The sequence below is a fragment of the Agelaius tricolor genome, unplaced genomic scaffold (assembly GCF_023055355.1).
Source record: "Agelaius tricolor isolate 1412-34295 unplaced genomic scaffold, bAgeTri1.0.p SCAF_23, whole genome shotgun sequence".
NCBI lineage: Eukaryota > Metazoa > Chordata > Aves > Passeriformes > Icteridae > Agelaius > Agelaius tricolor.
This window is the reverse complement of record NW_027269283.1, coordinates 8569206-8590595: the sequence shown is the minus strand read 5'-3', so window position 1 is coordinate 8590595 and position 21390 is coordinate 8569206. Positions and strand designations below refer to the sequence as shown.

The following is a 21390-nucleotide window of genomic DNA, read 5'->3' as shown; positions in this document are numbered from 1 at the left end:
AAGCAAGGGCTGTGTCCAGGTTTGTAACTCCTCACCTTCTGCCTTCATGGGTGACTGGTTGAGCTGCTGGAGCTGGAGCCAGGCACCTCCAGAAGTACAAGCACAGGGTTTTACCCTCAATTTAGGGCTTCATTCTGCAGAGGGGTCCAAAACCACTGCAAAAGCTCTTAGAGCAGCTCTGAGTTATAGCAGATATTCAAAGCTCATGACACAGACACAGGAGCGTTCTAGGGCCACAAGATTTGCTTTCACTTTTTCATTTTATTAGGGTTTTTTTTTTCTAATTGCCTTTAGTCAAGGCAATGAGAACTGCTTCAGCTATTAAAAACCTCTTACAGGACAAAAGCATTTTTCAGTTGCTTTTGTAACCTGTGTTCTCACATCTCCTCAGTCCCCTGTACTTTTCATTGCCTTACAACTGCGTGTCATAACTCCTTAAATTCACTAAGATCTTAAATTCTCCAAACAGATCTTCCTGGTAATATTTTTGTACAGCTTTCACTGTGTCACTGTGATGAGTCAAAGCACAACTGATTTGGCTTCATCACTCCCTGAGCCAGGTTCCACTTCTTTTAAGCATTTTAATTAATGCATAATAAATGAGTAAACTGATACTTAGAAGTTTACTTCTAGAAGTTAGGCACAATCTTCTTGGCATTCTCTTTTGATTCATTTTCTTTGAAGTATCTGTCTTCAGTGGGTCTTTTTTTTTGAAATTTATTTTGATTTTGCTCCTTCACTGCTAAAGATCAAATGTTTTTCCTTGCATGTTTCAGGTATAGACCAGAGAGGTCCTGGGGGAAGAGTCTTTAATAAGGTCTCTAATTTGTTCTAAATGCATTAATCCAAATAGCACTCAAGTGGCTGCTGTCTCTCCTTCTTTGTGTTTATTTTGGTTCTCAGGTTTTGAGGCTGGCTGTATCATTAAAGATCAGACCAATCCCTTTTTTTTCATCTGTAGGATCTCTGCTTTACCAAAGGCTGTGCAGAAAAGCAGAATTTCTGAATGCCTATGCAGCAACAGAGAGGTCCTCACCTGTGAAGTTTTGACACACTCAAATTAGGTTTGAACTCTACCTTTAGAATTAAAGCTGGTCCATGCATGTATTCATACAAACGACCTTTTTTCATGCAAAAATGTCTTTATAATTACACTGAAATGGGATTTTTGCAGAGGCCACAGCTTTGTGTGCTTTTAACAAGTGCAGCTGCCGTGACCTGTGTGGAGCTGGATGCCCACAACCTTGGGACCTGCCCTTCTAAACTTTCTTGTGTAAGCTGTGAACCTGAAAAAGTGGTCAAAGTTGCCATAGACCTGTCACTGTAGCATTTTAGCCAAACGCAGCAGTGCCAGGAAATAGAAGGTGGAGTGATTGAGAGCTGTGAGTAATGGAGGAGGCAGCAGCAGCAGCGTGTGCTGCCCATGCCCACAGGAGAACACCTGCAGCAGTGAGGAGTGAGGCTCTGCAATTCCCCTGGGCTGGCTGAGCCTTTGGCCACTGTCCTGGTCTCCATCACCCACCTGCTGATTGCAAACAGCAGCTCAGCAGGCAGCTGGCTTTGGGGAATGCTTAATTTCTATCTTAAACAAAACCCAGTGGTGCCTCTCTGAGCTGGTAACTCAGCACAGCCTGAGTGGAATTACTCACATGGTGAGGGCCTGGCACAGGGTGCCCAGAAAAGCTGTGGGTGCCCCATTCCTGGAGGTGTCCACAACCAGGACAGACCTCAAAGCAACCTGATCTAGTGGAAGGTGTCCCTGCCCATGGCAGGGGGTGGAATGAGATGGGTTTTAAGGTCCCTTCCAACCCAAACTGGTCTGTGAGTTTGTGATTCCCACCAGGTTTACCTGCAGCGCTTCACCTTTCCCAGCATTTAATTGCAGTATAGATGAAGGAAGCAGCATTTATCTCCTTGCTAACATCTAGTTTTGAAGCCAATTTAAAGACAGGAGCCAATTAGAAGGAAAATGTGCCATGATTCTTCTTTCTTTGCCCACGGTGTCACCTTTGCTGAGTGCCGCTTGCCCGAGACTTTGTGAGTCATTGCTACACAAGAGAGCTCAGAGTGAAACCAGCACTTTTGTTCTTGCACACCCTTATTTGATATCCCTCCTCCTCCTTCAGCTCTTCCAGTGCCAGTGGAACAATTGAGAACATGGATGTTTTAATTTCCATGGCTTGCTTTCCAAGCTGGCAGCACTCGGCAGCAGAGGAGTCGCTTCTCCAAAATACTGAAAACTCCTCTGAACAACCATGACAAGGCCCAGTTCTCCCTGAATTGGTGGAAAGGCAAGTTTTTGTCCTGAAATCCAAATTTTGCTTCATTCATTTATAATATTCATGCACTCAGTCTGCCAGCCTGGCATTTCAGCTCCCCTGTGGATGTTTTTATTGCCTTTAGTCAAGGCAATATTGCACAGGAGTTAGATTGAGGCATGGAAAGTCAGACTCTCCAAGGTCACTTGGAGGCTTCATTTATAAATAAACCTTGCTACAAACCAGAGGAAGTCACTGTGGAAATGCTTGGGCAGAAGAGGTTTAGGCCAGACCTAGTAATTTTCTGCCTCCATCTATTTACCTGAAGAACAGGAATAATAAAAACTTTCTTGTGCCCAGAAGGGAATGGATGGTTTTGCTTAATGAATCACTTAATATCTTTGTCCATAAAATGATGCATAAATTCATCATAGCTCCACCATTTCAGCACTGTGCATGCTACTCTCTCTCCATGAAAATTCATTGCAGTACCTGAATGCTGAGTGCTAATGAGAATTCTCTGCACTTAAAGGGTTGAAATTAAAATACTGCAATTACCAAAGTATCTTCCATTAGATGGAATTATTTATGAGAACATGTCACTTAAAAGACTCTCAGATTTTACTGAATCAAAAATCAAGAAGTTTCAGGCCATTGTCATGTCTTTTTTCCTACCAGAGTGACACAGGATCATCTCCTCTACGTTGCCAAGAGTTATCTGGGAGAACAAAGTCCAGGCTTTCTTATGAGTCTTCTCTAACCATTGTGGAGTCTCTGTGAACAATTCAGAGCTGAATTGCTTCATTTCACCAGTTTTGATGCTCATCCTTCTCATGTCTGGTCCTTCATGGAAAGTGAATCTGGAAGGGCTTTGCTGTCCTGGATTAAATTTAGTCCAAGGCACTGACCAGAGGGAATATCACCCCACCAAATAATAACATTTTTTAGGTTTTTTGGCAGAAACAGACCTGAAATTGGCATCCCTGGTCTTCTATGGTCCATCACACATTTTCAAAGCTTGGAGTTTCTGAGGCTACACTCAGATCCCAACTGAATGGGGTTTTACTGCAAAAATTCCTTTTCAAAAGGAAGAGGTAAATAATATCAGAAGTGAGCCTGTCATCCATTGTGAACTATTATTTTGTAGGTAAATACCTTTTATTAAAATACTGAACTGAAATGAAAAGCAAACAAGGACAAAGTAAAGAACTGGGTGAGTTCCTGGGAAGGCAGGTCCTTTGATCTCATGTAGGAGCAGACACCTCAGTTTTGTACCAGAAAATCAATCTCTCAGTGTAACTGTAAGGCAAAGATGCCCCCACAAGAAGCCAAGGACACTCCTGGCAGCAGCAGAGGTACATTTGAGGTACATGTTTATTGTCCCTGGGGTGGAGGTGAGCTGGGGGTATCCAACTGCCATAAAAGCAGTGTCAAAGTCCATCTTGTGTTAGTTAAAGCCCTGGCAGTGGCTCAGCTCAGAAGTAGATGTTTATGATTAAAATAAATTCCTTGGTTTAAGGGTCACAGTGTATCTCAAATTTTTATTAGCCTTTTGCAAATAGAAATTATTTTAAGAAATTGGTAGTAATAGTGCTGCTTCTCTGTCCCTGCCTTATTGTTGAAAGAAGAAAAAAGACTGGAGAAACTAATTGTGTTTGAAGTGTACCTGATATAAAAAAAAAAAATTGAAGTCATCAGTCACTGAAAAGAGGAGAATGTTTCATTATGAAGCCAATTTGCCCTTTATTGTGACTGATGTGTGCAGGTGTTTGCCTGCTCTGTGCCCCAGAGTTGGCTCTGAGGGGATTCTCAGAGCCCTCTGCTCAGCATCTGAGCTGATCCTGCCCCTCTTCCCATCCCACGCTGACCCCGTTTTCACAATATGCTGGAGAAAAAATGGAGCATCTTTAGAACATTTTGAGACAGAAATTGAGACTGAAGCCAGAGAGACCCACACTGACAAGGGCAGGGGCTGGAGCATCTCAGCTCTGCTTCTCACCTGGGTTTCTGCTCAGGGAAGGGGAAGGGTGTCACACACATCTTTTATGGAAAATCCTTTCCTTAGGGTTTTTCCTCTTAAGAAGCTGAGAGGCTCAGGAACAAAATGGAAACAATGGTTATCTGCTGCTGTGCAATGCAACAGGTGCATCTGGGATTGGTCTCATGTGGTTGTTTCTAATTAATGGCCAATCACAGCCCAGCTGGCTTAGACTCTGTCCGAGAGAGAAGCTTTTGTTATTCATTCTTTCTTATTCTATTCTTAGCCAGCCTTCTGTTGAAATCCTTTCTTCTATTCTTTTAGTATAGTTTTGATGTAATATATATCATAAAATAATAAATCAGCCTTCTGAAACATGGAGTCAGATCCTCATCTCTTCCCTTAACCTGGAACCCCTGTGACCACGGTCACAGAAGGGAGTTTGGCACATCACCCCTGAGAGCTGCCAGCCCCCAGCACAGCCTTTTCCTTGGTCCCTGAAATTGTGTCACAGCCTGAATGGATGTGGGGGCTGCAGGGCAGCAGCAGGAGGACACTTTGCTGTCCCTGCCAGAGGGGACAGGGGCCCTGCCATGGCCTGGAGCCTGCTGCCTTCACCTGGGAGAGCTGAGGCCAGTGTGCTGAGGGCTGGGATGCTGTCACCTGGGCAGGGCAGGGACAGTGAGCTCCCTTCACAGCCAGGCAGCACCAGAAAGGCTCCTTGCCCCAAGCCTGGCATTCTTTCAGCAGGCACAGCTGGGCTTTGTCCTCCCTGTGGCCACGCTCAGGGTGAGTGTATCATTGCCACTGCTAGAAATGAAGGGATGGGACTATTTTCAAGCTAAGAAGGATTTATTGCTCAGATAAACATCAATTTCAGAGGCTGAGAGATTTTAGAGGAGCAAGCATTTAGGCATAGCTCAAGAATAGTCACAAGTTCTTTCTTACAAGGCAATAAAGAAGTTTCTAACCCAATAGAGAGTTGCCACAGGGTTTATTTTGCTTTTCTAACCTATCACCTTTACTTACTTCTACTGCACTGCAGATACTTTTATCTAATGGGCTTCTAACTCACATGCACACAGATGCTTCTGTTATAACTTCTAAACTCTCAGCTTATTCCACACCCTTACATTATAAACCCTTCACCATCCTATCAGTACAGTCTCTCACTTACTTAAGGCATATTCTCACCTACAACTATAATAAAAGTTTGTTGTTTTGGGTTTTTTTTTTTTGCTTAATATTTTTACACCAATCTAAACTTCTTCTAAGGCTGCAGATGAAACCCTCCAGTGCCTGGGGAAGTTTCTGTTTTCCTGATTCCCACAGGAATTGTGTGGCTGTGAAAGCCCAGAATGCTCTGCCTGCCCTCCCTGTGCAGGGCTGGACATGGCACGGGCCAAAACAGCAGCAGCAGCCTCCCCTCACAGCAGCTTTTTGTGAGGAGATGGAAGGGAAAGGATCAAAGGATGGTTTTGCTGTCAATTTTTGTTCGGCAGCATCAAACAGAAGCGCGGCTGTGTCGGCTCATGTTGGGTAGCAGAGCCAGATGCTCCAGAGAAAATCTGCTGCATTTCATACCTTCAGCTCACTCTGGAGCTGGTAGTGAATTAAAAATATTAAAAAAATCCAAGGCTAAATAGTAGATTCTTGGCTATGAATATTTATGGCAGTATTGGACTTGCAAATCCAAGGTAATTTAAATGTCAAAACTGGTGTAAAGCCTCTCCTTTGGAGGGTAAGTCAGAAAATTAAACTTGATTACAAGCCATAACATTTGGAAATTAGCATCTTAGGGTATCAGTGATAAACACTTCTGTACATCCCCTTTTTAAGTGATACATTTTTAAAAGATGAGAATTAATTTTAATAAAAAAAGGTCCCTTAATTAACAGTGAGGTGATTAACAGGGAAATCCTGGTTGCATTCATGACACTGTGATTACTTCATCCTGCTAAATTACTTCCTTTTTTGCAAGGAATCTGCCTCCACAACTGTTTGGACAGGAATGGTTCCTACCTGAGACATCCTTGAGTCTGGGCAGCCTGCCTTAGGGATAAAAGCAGCAATTTTTGCACTGAAATTTTTGTGCCTCAAAAAGGAAATTATTTTGGTTAATGCATAGCACAGGCCAGTGTAAGTAAGTGCCAGCAGCAGCAGCTGCAACATCTCTGTGAGCAGGGGGGATGCTCAGAGCCTTGGACAGCACCACGGGTGCCTGCAGAGATTCTGCTCCTGATTCCTGCACTGCACAGATCAGGACATTGGAAGCTGATACCTGCTCCAGGTCAACATTCTCAGCCATTCCTCCATGGAGCTCTGTGGTTTTGAGAAAGGTAAAGCTGAAAAACCACCCACCTGTTAAAAGCCTGTGAACTGTGCTGCAGGAGTTGGAGGTGGTGGCCATGGGGAAATGGTTGGAGATTCTCCTAAACCTGCAATCAGGATCTGGATTTGAGGAATAGCAGTTTATATCTTTGCTCCATCCAGAGTCCAAAGAATTATACCCAGCACCTAAGGGTCCCCTTATCCATCAGAGCTTTTAGCCAACCTCAAATGCTGGCTACAGCCAGGTGGGTACCTCAACCTTTTGGGGTAAGGTCCAGAGAAATTGATATCAGCAAAGAAGCCACTCCACAGGCAAAGCATCTTTCTCATGCCAGTCATTAGCTGGCTGGATGATGCTTTAGAGCAAAGCAGGTTACATAAAGTCTGTGCTCAGTAATGACTCCTCAGCAGAAACAAATCTGACATTTGGCCTATTAGCCTCATTTGCAGTCTGCTTCCACAGCATTTGGTCTCACATGTTCATTTTGTACTTTAATTTGGAAAAAAGAAAATCAGTTTTGAGAAATGGGAAAGCATTCAGGGCTTGCCTGTGCTGTGGTTTGCAGGAAAGAGCCGTGACCTCCTCGATCTGTTTTGCCTTGGGTTCATTTTCTGAAAGACCATGTGGATTTGGGGTTATGGGGTCTTCCAGCTGCCCAGCCAGGCTTTGGACCCACAGCTCATTAGGACCTGACCTGCTCAATGCAGTGGCTTTTAATTGGCCAACAGAGACATTGCCACCAGGGACAGGTGGCTCATCCCTGCTCTCCTCCCCACCTGTGCCAGATTTAGGATTTCTCCCTCTGCATGTCACTTGATCCTTCCATGCCGTCCCTAGTATGGGGATTTGAGCATTTCCCTGCTGGTTTATCTCCATGGCAGGGCAGCAGCCTGAAACCAGGAGATGCTCTGAGCTCCTTGGAGATGCCAGGTCTCTCTGCAGCCCCTTGTTTGTCTTGTCTCCCTGGCAAAGTGGCTTTTCTCCAAAAACCTGCCCCCCACACACACCTCCTCAGGATGACACCTGTAATTCTACTGTAAGAGCAGCAGAGTGCATAGTATTACTGTAAAAATATTAAATAGGCCCTTTCAAGTAGTTTGAAAGCCTGTGCATGAATAATCACCCTGGTGTCTCCTCAGGAGCTCATGGCTTTCCATGCAATAACGTTCCCAGAGCCCAGGTGATGTCTCCACAGCTCTGAGTGCCCATTGGGGCACAGGTGCATCCATGTGCAGGGTGGTATTGGCTGTGGAGATGTCCAGAATGACTTGTGCCCACTGGGGACCCTCTCAGAGCAGCTGTTTTCCCTGAAAACCCCAAAACTGCAGTGCCAAGATACCCAAACCATCGCTCACCCTTGTGCCCCTCTGTGGCTGCAGCTCCCAGCTGGTTCAACCCTTGTGTCCATCTTGCAGAGAAAATGACCTGTCCCAAAGCTTCAGGCATGGAAATTGCTCACTCAAATGGAAATGGACAATTTCAACCAGTTCTTAAGCCTCCTCTGAAAAAAAGGGCTCTGAATGTCTCTGGCTCTGAAGCTTTTATTTGCATTCCTTTCCCCATTTCTCTGAGCCATTTGTATTTCATCCTTACAACACAGAAGAAAAGAAAGGGAAAAAAGAGTGATAGACACATTGACTGATAGTGAATGGGCTTTTTTTCCACCCTCTGGATTTATTTCTTTTCCTCCTCCAGCTCCTGACATCTTCAGTTCTCCAGCTCTCTTTTCCTGTAAATATCCTAACAATGAATGGACTCAGGAAATGTTCTCAGGGACACACAGTTCCATGGAGAAACCAACAGCCACACTCAGATCACACAGGCTGGGCTAAGAAAGCACCTAAAAATTATGATGATTATTAAAGCTCCTTCCCAGAGGCTGTTTCATCCCCTGAGGATGCTGGGGATGCTGGGGACTGGTGCAGGACCAAGCAGCAGCCACCAAATTCAGCAGGAGCCCTGGGAAGCCAGAGGGACCCAGTTTCCTTCTGACCTCCCTGCCTTGCCCCAGGAACACTCCCTGGGTTTGTCCATAATGTTCACAAATTTTCTGCTGGTCTGTTTTTCCCTTCACAGCCATGGCAAGTACCCTGCAGGAAAAGGAGCTCATTTCAGCAGCTCCCCAAGCCAGCAGGAGCAGCCCTGGGAAACAATATAATGACAAGGCTGTTGATTTAAGTGGCATGGGCAGAGCAGAAATACCAACACCAACACTCCCAGGAGCACCACAGGACCAAGGTGCTCCCATTTCACTTTGTATTCCTATTTTTTCCCTCACTGGCATTCATCTTAAAAACTGGGGGATGCAGTGTAATTAATGGGTGCCACAGAGCTAATGTGTGATAAAGACAAATCTGGTTTTGTGTTCAGTTTATGTCTTGCCCACAGCAAGAGGGAAAACAACCAAAAGGATTTGGCCATTATAAAGAAGGTGCTCCATGAAATACAAATGTGCTTTCTGACTTCCCTAACAGAAAAAAATGCAGGGAAGTGACTGAAGTTGTATCAGGCTAAGTAAGATCACAAAGAACCTGAGCCCTCCATGAATAGTGCCTTGATGATAAATCAGCAAAAGAAGTCTATAAACAAAATGTGCTTTGTGATTTGCCTTGCTCACCCCTCTCAAGTGCAACAAAGACAGAGAATTTTTGTCTTCCTCAAGACTCTGCCTATCAACACTTTTCCTTGGCAGCTGATCCAATCACCCTGATTATGGGATGCTCTGAGGAGCAGGAATTGGGAGGGATGAGCTCTGCTTGGCCTCCCCTCTTGGCTGCGTTTGCCAGGCAGAACTTGTGGAAGGAGAGCTGGAGATTTTTCCAGCCCACTTCAGAGCCTGCTGGGGAGAGGGACAGACAGGTACAGCCTGCAGGGAAGGACTGCCATGGGAACAGGGACATCAGCAGGGTCCCACAGCATTTCCTGAGAGAAAGCTCAAACCTCGCTCTGCTCAATGTCACCACTGCCCCCAAGTCTTTGTGTCAGCCAGGAGAGGTGCTGGGGCTGCCCAAGCTCTACTTTAGGCTGCAATTAATTGGTGTAAACTGGGAAAAATTAAAAAAAAAAAGGGAAAGAAAAGAAAAAAAATAAATAAAGGGAAAGAAAAGCAACCATAGGAAATAAAAATCCACATTGCCACAGCTTAATAAAGCAGCTTGGGGAGGAACTGTAGCATTTTCTCTGTAAAGTGAGGTATGTTCCAAACTTCAGCTTTTAAGTTCAGACCCCCAGAGAGATTGTTAGATTTTAATTGCTACCTTAATCAACATTTATTAGTGCTAACCAAAGCTCCTCGTGGATTTAAAATTCAACCCAATTGTCAACTACTAATTACTTTAAGCAGACAAGCTGTTATTTTACCAGCTGTATTAATGAGACTTTTCAGCATATGTGAAATATTACAAAAAGCTTCAGAAAAATTGATCCTGAAATGTAATTCAACAGATAAATTTTTTTTTGTCATGACATTACTTGTCTCTCAGACACTATAGCATCTCTTACCCTCCTCTACCTCCACCTCACCTGGCAGAAATGCAAAACCAGAATTGGGTCTGGAGTATTTTTCAACAGGAGAATGATTTTTTTCTTTCCATTTGTTTGGGTTTTTGTTGAACCTAACTTTCCTTTGAATTGTTCTGAATTGGGTTTAACGTGTTTTTCAATAGGAGAATGATTTGTTCTTTCCATTTCTTTGGGGTTTTGTTTAAATTAACTTTCCTTTGGATCGTCCTGCAGTGTGTACCTCATGCATCAGGCTGAAGGCTGGTTTATAACAAAGTCTTTATCTTAAATCTTCAGCACCATCCTGGGGAATGGAGCTGATTTAATAATCACCCTGTGCTCTAATGAGTTTCTGCTCTCCTCTCAGCCAGCTGCTGGTTGCACCCTCATTTTTTCCCCACAAAGGGCAGGACAGAGGAGCCACTGCAGCTTTGCCCACTGTCCCCAGAGAGGGACACGAGTGCTCCACACTCATTTATTTACACACTCATTCCAAATTTTTTGTATTTTGTATTTTTTTTGTATTTCCACGCTCATTCCAAGTAAATTACACACTCATTGCAAGTGTAAACCTGGAGTGTGACAGCCCCACGTGAGCCAAACAGACCCACACGTTTCTCTGTCATGATCCACCTACCAGGAGAGTGTGGGAAGGAAGAAAGAAAGAAAGCAAGCAAGCACCACTTGATTCAACTGTTTGCTGCTCTTCACAGGCAGAAATCTCTGCTTGTTTTGCTCCTGTGCTCGTGTCTCTGGCTTTGTTCCCCTGCTAGAGCAGACTGTTCAGCTAGAATCCTGAAACAGCCACTGCAAGTGACTTCATACCCATGTGGGAAAAAAGCATCCATTTTGATGATGAGGGATGAAATGACTCAGTATTGCCAGAACAAGAGAAGCTGGGGGATAATTGGCTGTCACCAGGGTTTGGATATTTTTCTTGATGTTGCCTTTGAGTAAATATCCAAGCATAGCAGTCTCATTCATGACAACAGCCATCCCAGGCAGGAGCCAAAGGAGAATGGAATAGCAGGCACAGGTTAGACAGCGAGGATCTGGGTGCTGGCTCACAAAATCAGCTGCTGTGAGTTATTTACGTGGTGATAGTGCCCCCAGACACACCTGCACCTTAAGGCTGTGGTGGCTGCCCCTCCTGCAGCATCCCAGGCTGCAGAGGCCACACAGGAGTGTCAGATGTGCTGGGCACTTGCAGTTGTGGTGAGGAACACAGGAAAGAAGCTGATTTCCTGGGGTTTGAGAAGGAAATCATCAGCCATACTCAACACCAGCACCAGCCTGCTCCACAGGGAGCACCATGCATGCTTTCTTTGGATGAATGTCCACCCGTGAGCCCCCACAACTTGTGCAAGCCAGTAGGAAAGAAGAACCAAAAGAGGATAAGCAGAAAATAACTGCAAAATCTGGATTAGGATTACTCAGCCGTCAGGAGCATTAGGCACTGTGTGAACATTTATTAAATTCTTTAGAGGGATGACAAGCAGCAGAGCTGGAGAAACCCAAATGTCTTGTGAAAGGCAATGGGCAATATCCCTTTGGCAAAAACAGGCAGGAACCAAAATACCAGCAGATAGTGAGAACTGAAATCCAACTGCACTGGTAAATTATTTAAAGTGTATTTCCAGTCTGTCATTTGAAGTTGAAGGATTATTTCCCCTTCAGTAGAACATAGCTGCTGGGTAGGGTGAGGGGGAAATGGTACCAAAGACCTGTGTGTTCAAAGGGAAAAGCATGAACATTATTCACTGAGTTTTTGTTCAACCAAAAATATTGCCCTAAATAGTGCAATGGATCTGAGCAGCCAGGCTGAGGCCAGCAAACTGACAGCATATGAATTGACTTTATTCCTGTTTGCAAGCAAAATTGGCTAAATTGAATTAATTTACCTTGTAGCTCACTGTGCCAGTCTCAGGAAAGGAAGAAGGAAGGAGCTGGACTCGGTGATCCTTGTGGGTCCCTTCCAGCTCAGAATTTTCTGTGATTTCCTGAGGGAGGAGGTGGGGAGGATTTGAAGCTTTGGGTTAATGATGATGTGATGGAGGATCCTCACTGCTGCTCTGTCGCTTCCCTGACCAGGTACAGGAAGGCAGCAGCTGCCCCACACCAAACCCCTTCCTTCTTAAATTCCACATATCCCTCTTAAATCAGTGGCAGGAGGCCCTAAATTAAGTGAAGTGAGATGTAAAAGGCCCCACATTCATCATCTTCATCAAGCTCAATCCTAGAAAGATCTTGGGTTATTTGGTTTTGGGTGTTTTTTCCTTTGGCATTAGGCTTTTTTTGATTACTCTTCCATTTTTCTAAATAAACATTTTTCCTTCAGTTTAATTAAGAGGAAAAGCTGAGTATCCATCATATACAAGGTATTTCCAGTGCACAGTGATAAACCTTAGAACCTTCCAATTTGTCTATTCCCCAGTCCATTATTCCCAGGATTTCCTGAATTTCACAGTTTTTCTTTCTCTTTGGAAGATGGAATCAGCAGAGCCATTCAAGTTTGAGTTTTATAGGCAAAGACCAGGAAAGGAGGAATTTTTCTCTAAAAAACAGTTATAATGGAGTAGGTTCTCTGGCATTTAAGGAGGTAATGAAAAGCTCTGAGGTCCCCAGGGAGTTCAATATTTAGGCATTACCCTTGTGTACAATTAGGAAAAATAAGATTTATATGAAACAGTTACAGATGAATCACACCTTTTGCTGTTACTTACAATAAATAAATAAATCTGAAAATAGTTCAGGTCACAGCACTGTAACCATGCATAGAAATGAGGTTAAATGATCCTTCAGGTATGCAGCCATGCTCAGGAATGCCACCATTATTCAGGGCTCTGACATCTTTCCCAACCCACCATGAGCAAGAGGCCCATTTAAGTTGTTCTGCATCAGATGTTGTTTTTTATGTACAAATGTTTTCTCCGAGGAGGGAAGTTTATGAATGGGAATGTTTTTGCCATGGATATGATGGATGCTTTTTGTCAGTACGCAATTTATTTCCATCTGTTCTGTATCTGATTAACTCCTGCAGAGTGTGTGATTAACTCAACTTCTCAACATCATTAGCTGCTCTGCATTCCCATTATAGTTCATCAGTGTGGGACCACACACAGGCTCCAAAATGGTACACGTTGGTTATTCTTAAAACCTTAATCCACACTGCCTGGTTATTCTCTGTGATGGCCACAGATCTAGGGAGAGAAGCCAGGAAAACATCGCTACTGTGGAGCAGACACAAAATGCTAATGAAAACAGAGTTTAAGCAGATCCTCTCTCTGATCTCAATGCTTGAGCTAAATTAAGCCTTTTGGAAGAGTTCAAGGCTGGTGTTATCCAGCTGGAGACAGCTCTGGAGGCATCCAGCCAGCACAGAGAGAGGAGAGGACCCTGTGCATGGCCACGTCCTCCTGCTGTGCAGCAGGTTGGTGGTGTTAGGAAAATTAATCCACAAACACCAGAGGTTTATGTCCAAAAAGGACACAGAGGAATCTTTCTGGCTTTATTCCAATAAAGGCAGAGGCCATGGGGCATTCCCCTGGGATCTCTCAAATTTTTGGAGGATGCAGCCTCTTTATCCCAATTTCCCAGCCACATTTCCCTTCTCTCTTTCTCCATTGGCTGAGGTACTTGAGAGGTTCAGACTTCCCATAACACCTGATACTGAAGATTCCCCTCTAATGTATAGCCCTCCCTTTTCGTTTTTAATTCTTACTGAATTTAGGGTTTTTTCTTCTCCATTGTTCCTTTCATCTCTCAATGTTTAATTTCGTTTATCAGCAAACCTAAAGTCTATTTGTAAAAGCAAAGATCTTTTTCCATTCATCAACCAGTGGAATCCTTCCCATTGTTTCTTTTATCTACCAGCAGACCCACAGCTTATTTGTAAAGACAAATCCTCTATTCCTCTCATAGGTACCTGCACCTTGTAGATCTCCAAGCACAGCACAGATTGCAGTCTGCCCCCCCAAGCCTTGTAGTAACACAGATTTTCTTCTGGTATAAATATCTACCAATACAAAACCTGAAACTCCTCCACAGCCTGGAGCAGCCAGAGCTGGAGAACAAGCCTTGTGCATTATCCTCTGGGCTGTCTTTGGAGGGGTTTTCCCTCAGTCAGTAGAGCAGTAAGTGGATGTGTCAGGAGCAGATGCTCACATGTCCTTGCTGTGCAATTAAAGGAGCTCCAGCCTCGGGGACACCAATGGCTGCAGGGCAGCAGCAGCAGCAGCACAGGGACAGGAACCAGTCCAGTGACCCAAGAACATCCAGAAGTTCCATCTGATCGCTTATCTTCAGATTTATCTGTTCTCTTTCTTCACCTCGGCACCAGTACCTGCAGTCTCCTGTTCCCAGAGCACATCCAAGGCAGAGACAAGGCTGGAGCTCCTGCAGAGGTCTGAAATACAGAGTTTTGGCCAATTCCAGCTCCTGCGGGTGATGCCAGCTGAGATCAACAAAACCTGCTGAGTTATTTAATCAGCAATGGATTGGGCAGGATGAGCCTGTGTTCCAGGCTTTTCTTGGGGATTTTTTCCCCCTGGATGAAAAACTCTGGCTGTCCTGCTCGTGTCTGTGCTCATGCTCACTCTCTCATCGCTGCCCCAGCTCCTGAGCTTCAGCTGCTTGTCACTGCCATCCACCCCCTGTGTCCTGGCTTCAGGCTCTGCCTCTTAACCCAGAGCTGATCGTACAATTTGACATCAATACCTGTGACTGGTGGCTACACATTTTCCATCACTGTAACCTTTCTTTGAAATGTCTGGGGCTTGATACTCAGCGAGTTTGAAAAGGTCTCCCTGAGGCACAAGGGAAGGTGCTCCTCAGCCTCTCTGAGCTCCTGCAGCTCCAGGGGGTGGACAGGGCAGCTCTTTGAGGTGAGATCAGAGCAATTCACACAGCCACACTCTGTTACCTTGGATAACGTGTGTGCAATGTGTACTGACCTCTAGCTGGGTAGAAGAGGCACGGGGTATATCAGGATGTAACAAACAGAGGCTTTTGTGGCCAATTATCAAGGTGCTTCAAAGAGAAAAATAATAGCTGGGTTTTGGTATCTTTTCTTTGATTATTCATTAAGATAATGGGCTATTATATCCTGGATCTACACAGATATTTGCATCCTGTCCCTCTTTGGGAGGAAAAGCGAGGGTTATTTCACACACCTGAGCTCAGTGGGGTTTGTGTCACTGTGGTGCTGTGAGGGAGCCCTGCAGGGATGCAGGATTCCACCATCCCCACCAAAAGTGTCTGCAGAGGGCACAGAGTGCCCCCCAGCCCGGTCAGCAGCCAACCTCTGGGCAAGGGTGACAGCTGTGTCACCCCTGCCACGCTGTCAGGGCTCTGGAGAGAGCAGCTGCCCAAAATGAGGTGTGACAGGCAAACCTGCCCCAGAGAAACCTGGCAGCCTGCAAAGGTCGAGCTCAAATGCACTGGTAGAGCTCCAGATACACACACAGGCTTTGGCACTTGGCCAGAGATTCCTCTTTACCCAGCATTTGTGCTCCCATCCCAGGATGCCCTGATCCAAGGCAAGGACCAGAGCCAACACATTGCAGTACTGCTCCCCTCAAAAAATTCCAGAGGAGATAAATTCCCTTACTAGGCCGCAGTTGTCCAGCTTCCATGCTTTTCTCTATGCCAGTTACTGGCTCCAAAAGCAGGGTTATTTTCTCCTATCACTCACAAACACTAACCTCTCCTGTCCTGCTGCAGCTAAGGAATGGCATTTACCTGACAGTCCTGAGATACTTGGCATGGAGAGCTGGAGAGCTAATGTAAAGGTGGGGTTAATTACATGGTTATTTATTTACTGTGGGGGAAAAAAAACCCTGTGGATGTTTTTTTTTTCATCAAACACATCCTGTGAACATCAAACACGAGTGCCATTGCCAAATGCTCCCTTTGGCATCCCAACACGATGTACCTTCCCCTGCCCTGCTTTGTCTTGCACAGATTGCTGTATCCTGGAATGCAGTACTGTGCTTATTAATGGCTGAAATTATCCACTGGCTGGTTAAAAAAATGCTAATTCTGGCTACCGAGTGAGATAACCAGTAATTTTGTAAAGTACATTTAGTCAAATAAGATTTTTTGGCAGCCAAATGTTGTTGTAGCAGAATGTGCTTCCCTGATTGACATATGCTAACAATACTGCCTCCACAGTCAGGGGGAGGATAATTTACTTTCCATTTCCATTGGAAATGAGGTGAACCAGAATGTGGTATATTGTTAAAGTGTGGCTCTGTGGTTTAATAGATCTGCTCAAAACCACAAATCAAGTGATGTGCTGTATCCTCAGCCCTCTCCCTCGTCACTTCCAGGAAACCAGCAAGGACAAATCTCCTCCTGAGTCAGTTTTCAGCTCATTTGGGGTTTCTCACCCCTTTCCCCAGGAGTCTCTGCACTGAGAATCCTCCCCAGCAGAGCACAGGGAGGCTGCAGCCATCTCACAGCATTCCCCAGGTGTGCACGGGGAAACGAGCTATGACAGAAACTTAGGGGTACAAATGAGGTTTTCCCAGCTCCTCATCATCCACACTTCTCTCTCCATTTCAATTGTCCTTCCCTCAGCCCTGGAAAGAAAGGGAGCAAATCTGTTTGGGCATCCCAGCTCAGTGCTGGAAGGGGCTGTGTCCCTGGAGAGGCTGAGCTGACAGCGAGCAAGGATTGGCTCTGCTCTCCCCTCACTCATCAGGCTACAAGGGAACATCTCTCATCTCTGACACAAAATCCCTGGCACAACCCAGGGTTAAAATTGTCCCTTCATCTCAGCTGGCCCCCTTGCCCACTCCAGGGGCCTTGCTCCTGCTGCTGCTCCATGGATGCACCACACTGTGCTGATGCTGGGACCAGCATTTCTTGCCTCACTGGCTTTGGGGCATTTTATTTACTTATCTGGAAAAAAAGGCATGAGGGAAAACACAAGACCTGTGTTCAAAAATCTTTTATGTTGTCAGTATTGGAACATTTTCTGTTTTCTCATCAAAACTCTTTCAATTAAAATGTTGTGAGTGGTTCTGATTCTTGGCTGTTTTTATCAGAAATACTTACAGTGTTGAATTTGCCACTGAATGTCCAGAAGAGCCTTTAGCCCGGTGTGTTTACTTTTAACCAGTTCTCCAAGATCTAACTCATCTTTTCTGTGCCTGTCCAAAATCTTTTGCTAATGGACCATGGGAACAGCCAGCTGCAGGTGGCTCAGGTGATGGAGTTTTGCTGGGAGCAAAGGTGACCCATAAACAGGTGTAATACTCATAAATTTTACCCCCCTTGCCTTCAGATGTATCTAACAAAAAAAGTTTTGTCTTCTAGTAGGGATCCAAACCCCATTTTTTTCCAAAGTGGCCACTGATGTTGGAGACACTGTAAAAAATCCCATTAATCACCTCCAAAAGTCTTCCTGCTCCTGAACTTTCGAGTATGTAGTCCTGGGATCCCACACCAGCTCCTCTTGAGCAGGTGGGAAATTTTCCACTGGCTTTGAGAAGTTGTTGGAGGCACCAGCTCCAGCAGTGTGCAAAGTCACCTGAAAATGAAGTGTTGCTGCACTGATGTGCACAGTGTGCTGGGCTCCCAGCAAGCAGCTTGACAGAAAAACGGGGAATTTAAATGGTTTTCTTAGGAAAATTGGCTTTTCTCGCCATTATGTACTTTGGGACTTTGTGTTTACAAATAATTCATAATTCTTTCAACAAATTAAAACATTCTGCTACTGGGGAAAATATTGATTTTTTTTTTAATTTTTTTTTTTTTTTAATATATGAGAGTTTTGCTACAAATCAAGGCAGGGAAAAAAATCTTTAAATATAGCCTTTGATGGAAACTATGCAATATTCCCACTTTTATCATAACAATTCCTAAAAGGGAAAGTCAATGCTATTCTAGCCAATTTCATAAGCTCTTTAAAAGACTTCACAATGCAACTATGGAATGAATGAAGGCTTTTAAGACAGCTTGGAAGAGACTTTTAGAGTTCTGCAAAATTATATCAGGCAAGTGTAATTTACAGCTAGGGCAAAATTTTAGAATGAAAACCAATAAATCCTGAATCTCAGGTGACAGAGTGAAACATTTCCAGAGTTAAGTGGTGCATTTTGCTGACGTGCAGACATTGTTCAGCAGTGGGCAAGAGGAAGGGCATTCTGCAGCTAAAGCCACAGAAATTGGAGTGAGGAGCTGCAGGGTTCATGTCTCAGTCTGACCTGGTAAATCTGAGCAATCATTTCCCCCCATGTGCTCCAGCTCAGCCTGGCTGCAGTGCAAGGGTTAAACAGTTGGTCCTTACTGCTGAATGATCTGTCTTAGCCTGTGGAGGCAACTCCTGAAGATAACTCTTCTTTATATACACGAGGCTGTGAGATCTTTTAGAAGCATAGGAAACTGCTTTATACTTAATAAAAGAGGCCATTAGCAGCTTGTAGTGGTGGGGTGTATCTAGGAATTCGCTCAGCCCGCAGAGGAGCTCTGTTGTTATTACCAGCATCAACGGGAGAGGATGTTCTCACCATGCGGGAGAGAGACAGAACCCAGCTGGTGCTTTCGCTTAACACATTGAGCTCCGGAGCACGAGGTTGTACAGAGGCTTGATCCATCCAAAGAAAACCTGGGCCACAACCACAAAGCTTGTCTTCACCAGGAGAGGAGTTTCTGCTTCAGATCTATGGACAAAGAAAATGAAGTGTTTCTGATGTGCCTCTGCTCCCTTGTGCTTATGTGCTGCTCATTTCTTTTACGGATGCCCTGCAGCATCTTGGGGGTGTGGTTGGGTGATTCCCATTCACCTCCAGCATTTCTGAATCCCCCCAGAGCACAGAGGCCACAGATCTGCACCAAGCACAGGGTGTACAGGGTACCCTGCCCACCGTGGTGATGGTCCAGAGGGGTGGCTGGGTAGAGAGGGGATATCTCCATCCCAGCAGATGGAGTGCCTGTCTCTAGGTGAGGCTTTGCAATGTGCACAGGGACCTGGCGCTGGCTTGGAGTGCAGGGCTGTTCTGTGTCCTGCATCACTGAGGTGAAAGATAAGTCCCTGTCTAGGGAAGAAGTTGGCCTACCTTGGAGCCCTCCCACTGAGCAAATTCCCTCTTGAGTTTCACAGTTCCATCTTTTTGTCATTTTATCATTTCTAACACAATTGCTTCCACAGCGATTTGCAGCACGGTTCAATTCTTGTCAATATTTTGAAATTCTAAAAATTTGAAGGGCTTTTCATTTGTTCCACACTCAGCTGAGTGATATGCTGAGCCTCTTCCTGTGCCACCCAGCAGAGAGGATGAGCTCTGGGGCTCTGCAGAGCAGCTCCCATCCCACATGGCAGATGAGCAGACAGACCTTACACATGCCTCTGTTTCCCTGGGCTGCACTTTGCCAAGCTCAGTTCCACTGGGGTTTTTAAACAGCCCAAAAGCCTTGCATTTGACATGAACTGTGACTTCCACTTGATTCAATCACTGCTTAATTTGATCCTCCATTTAATTTTATCAAAACTGTAGTAATCAAATAATTTGTACTAAAAACATTACAATTTCCACTTGTTTATTCTGATCAATTTTAATCCTTTAAGGCACAAGGTTTATTTAACGTAGTTATGAGGTAACAAAACACTGTCATTAAATCCACAAGGAAAGGACACAAGACAAAAAAAAAGATAGTTAAAAAGATCTCAAGGAGGGCTCATAATGCAGGAAAAAGACAATAACACAATAACACACTGTTATTTAGAAGTCATGCTATGCATGATGAGAGCTAAGCAGCATCCTGCTGGTTGTGAGATGAAAAGATCAATGGCATGTTTCAGACAAGACATTCCTGGCAATGAACTGCACTGAAAAGGGGAAAATACATGAATGATCTGAACAGATTAGACATGAATGATTTTGCCTTTTTTGGGTGTTCACTGACATGAACGAACCTGCGTCAGCAGCGTTTGAGTTCTCCCTCTGTACAACAAACCTCCAAAACCAGCTGAGTAAGAGGAGGGAAAGCTTTCCACTGCAGGCTGCTCCTCTGTTCCTTTGGGAAATGAAACCCAACCTCCCGCTCTGCTGCTCCTCTCCCTGACTGTGCCCCATCCCTCCCCTGCAGGTGAACACCTTCATCTCCTTCGTGTTCCCCATGGTCGTCATCTCGGTGCTCAACACCATCATCGCCAACCAGCTGCTGGTGATGTTCAGGCAGGCGGCCCAGGAGAACCAGGTGTGCACCATTGGAGGGCAGCAGACCATGCTCAGCATGTCCATGGAGCCCAGCAGAGTGCAAGCCCTGAAGCACGGCGTGAGGGTCCTGCGTGAGTATGGCCTTCCCTGGGGAATAAAGAGATGGGACTGCAAGAGGAACAGGTGGGAACGGGAAAACACTTGAGCCCAAAACGCCCTCTCCTTTTGTCTTTGCTTGTTGGTGTTAGGAAAATTAATCCACAAACACCAGAGGTTTATGTCCAAAAAGGACACAGAGAAGTCCTTTTACTTTATTCGAATAAAGGGAGAGGCCATGGGGCATTCCCCTGGGATCTCTCAGATTTTTGGAGGACGCAGCCTCCCTTTTTATTCCAATTTCCCTCTCTCTTTCTCCATTGGCTGAGGTACTTGAGTGGTTCAGACTTCTCAGAATACCTGATCCCAAAGATTCCCCTCTAATGTATAACCCTCCCTTTTCATTTTTAATTCTTACTGAATTTAGGGGTTTTTCTTCTCCATTGTTCCTTTCATCTCTCAATGTCTAATTTCATTTATCAGCAAACCTAAAGTTTATTTGTAAAAGCAAATGTTTTATTCCATTCATCAATCAGTGGAATCCTTCCCATTGTTTCTTTTTTCTCCCAGTGCTGGTTTTATCTACCAGCAGACCCACAGCTTATTTGTAAAGACAAATCCACTATTCCTCTCATTGGTTTGCAAAGCCAAGGAGCAGACCTGCTCACTCTAGAAAAGCAAAACCAACCCAGCATTTTAATGATTTAGTCGACAGCAATTTAAGCCTTGCTTGTGTTGTTTCATTACTTCCCTTTTTCTGCATAGCTCTGGTTCAGACAGAGCTTGAATAAAAGATCCTGCACTCAGGAATTGAGCTGTACTGCAGAGTAGTGGATGTCTTGATTAAATAAACTGAGGAAAAGACCAAAGAATCTGGTAGCTTAACCGTAGAGAGGATAAGGCAAAAGCTGCTCAAAAATAGCACCCAAAATATCTAACAAAGGGTGCCCATAGTGATTTCAAACACGAGATGGGGAGAATTTGTTAGCAGAAAACTTTCTGATGTTCTGGTGTTTTTAGAAGGGTTTGGGTTGGCAGGGACCTTAAAGTTCACCTAGTCCC

General features: G+C 44.7%; 1 protein-coding gene across 1 annotated transcript in view; it reads left to right on the top strand.

The window, feature by feature from the left end:
* The window catches only part of NTSR1 (neurotensin receptor 1), a 55608-nt gene that overhangs the window by 17438 nt on the left and 16780 nt on the right, over positions 1–21390 (top strand). Inside the window, exon 2 of the mRNA XM_071447096.1 lies at positions 20162–20363. Coding sequence (XP_071303197.1) covers positions 20162–20363 — 202 coding nt within the window. The remainder of the gene's footprint in view (positions 1–20161; positions 20364–21390) is intronic.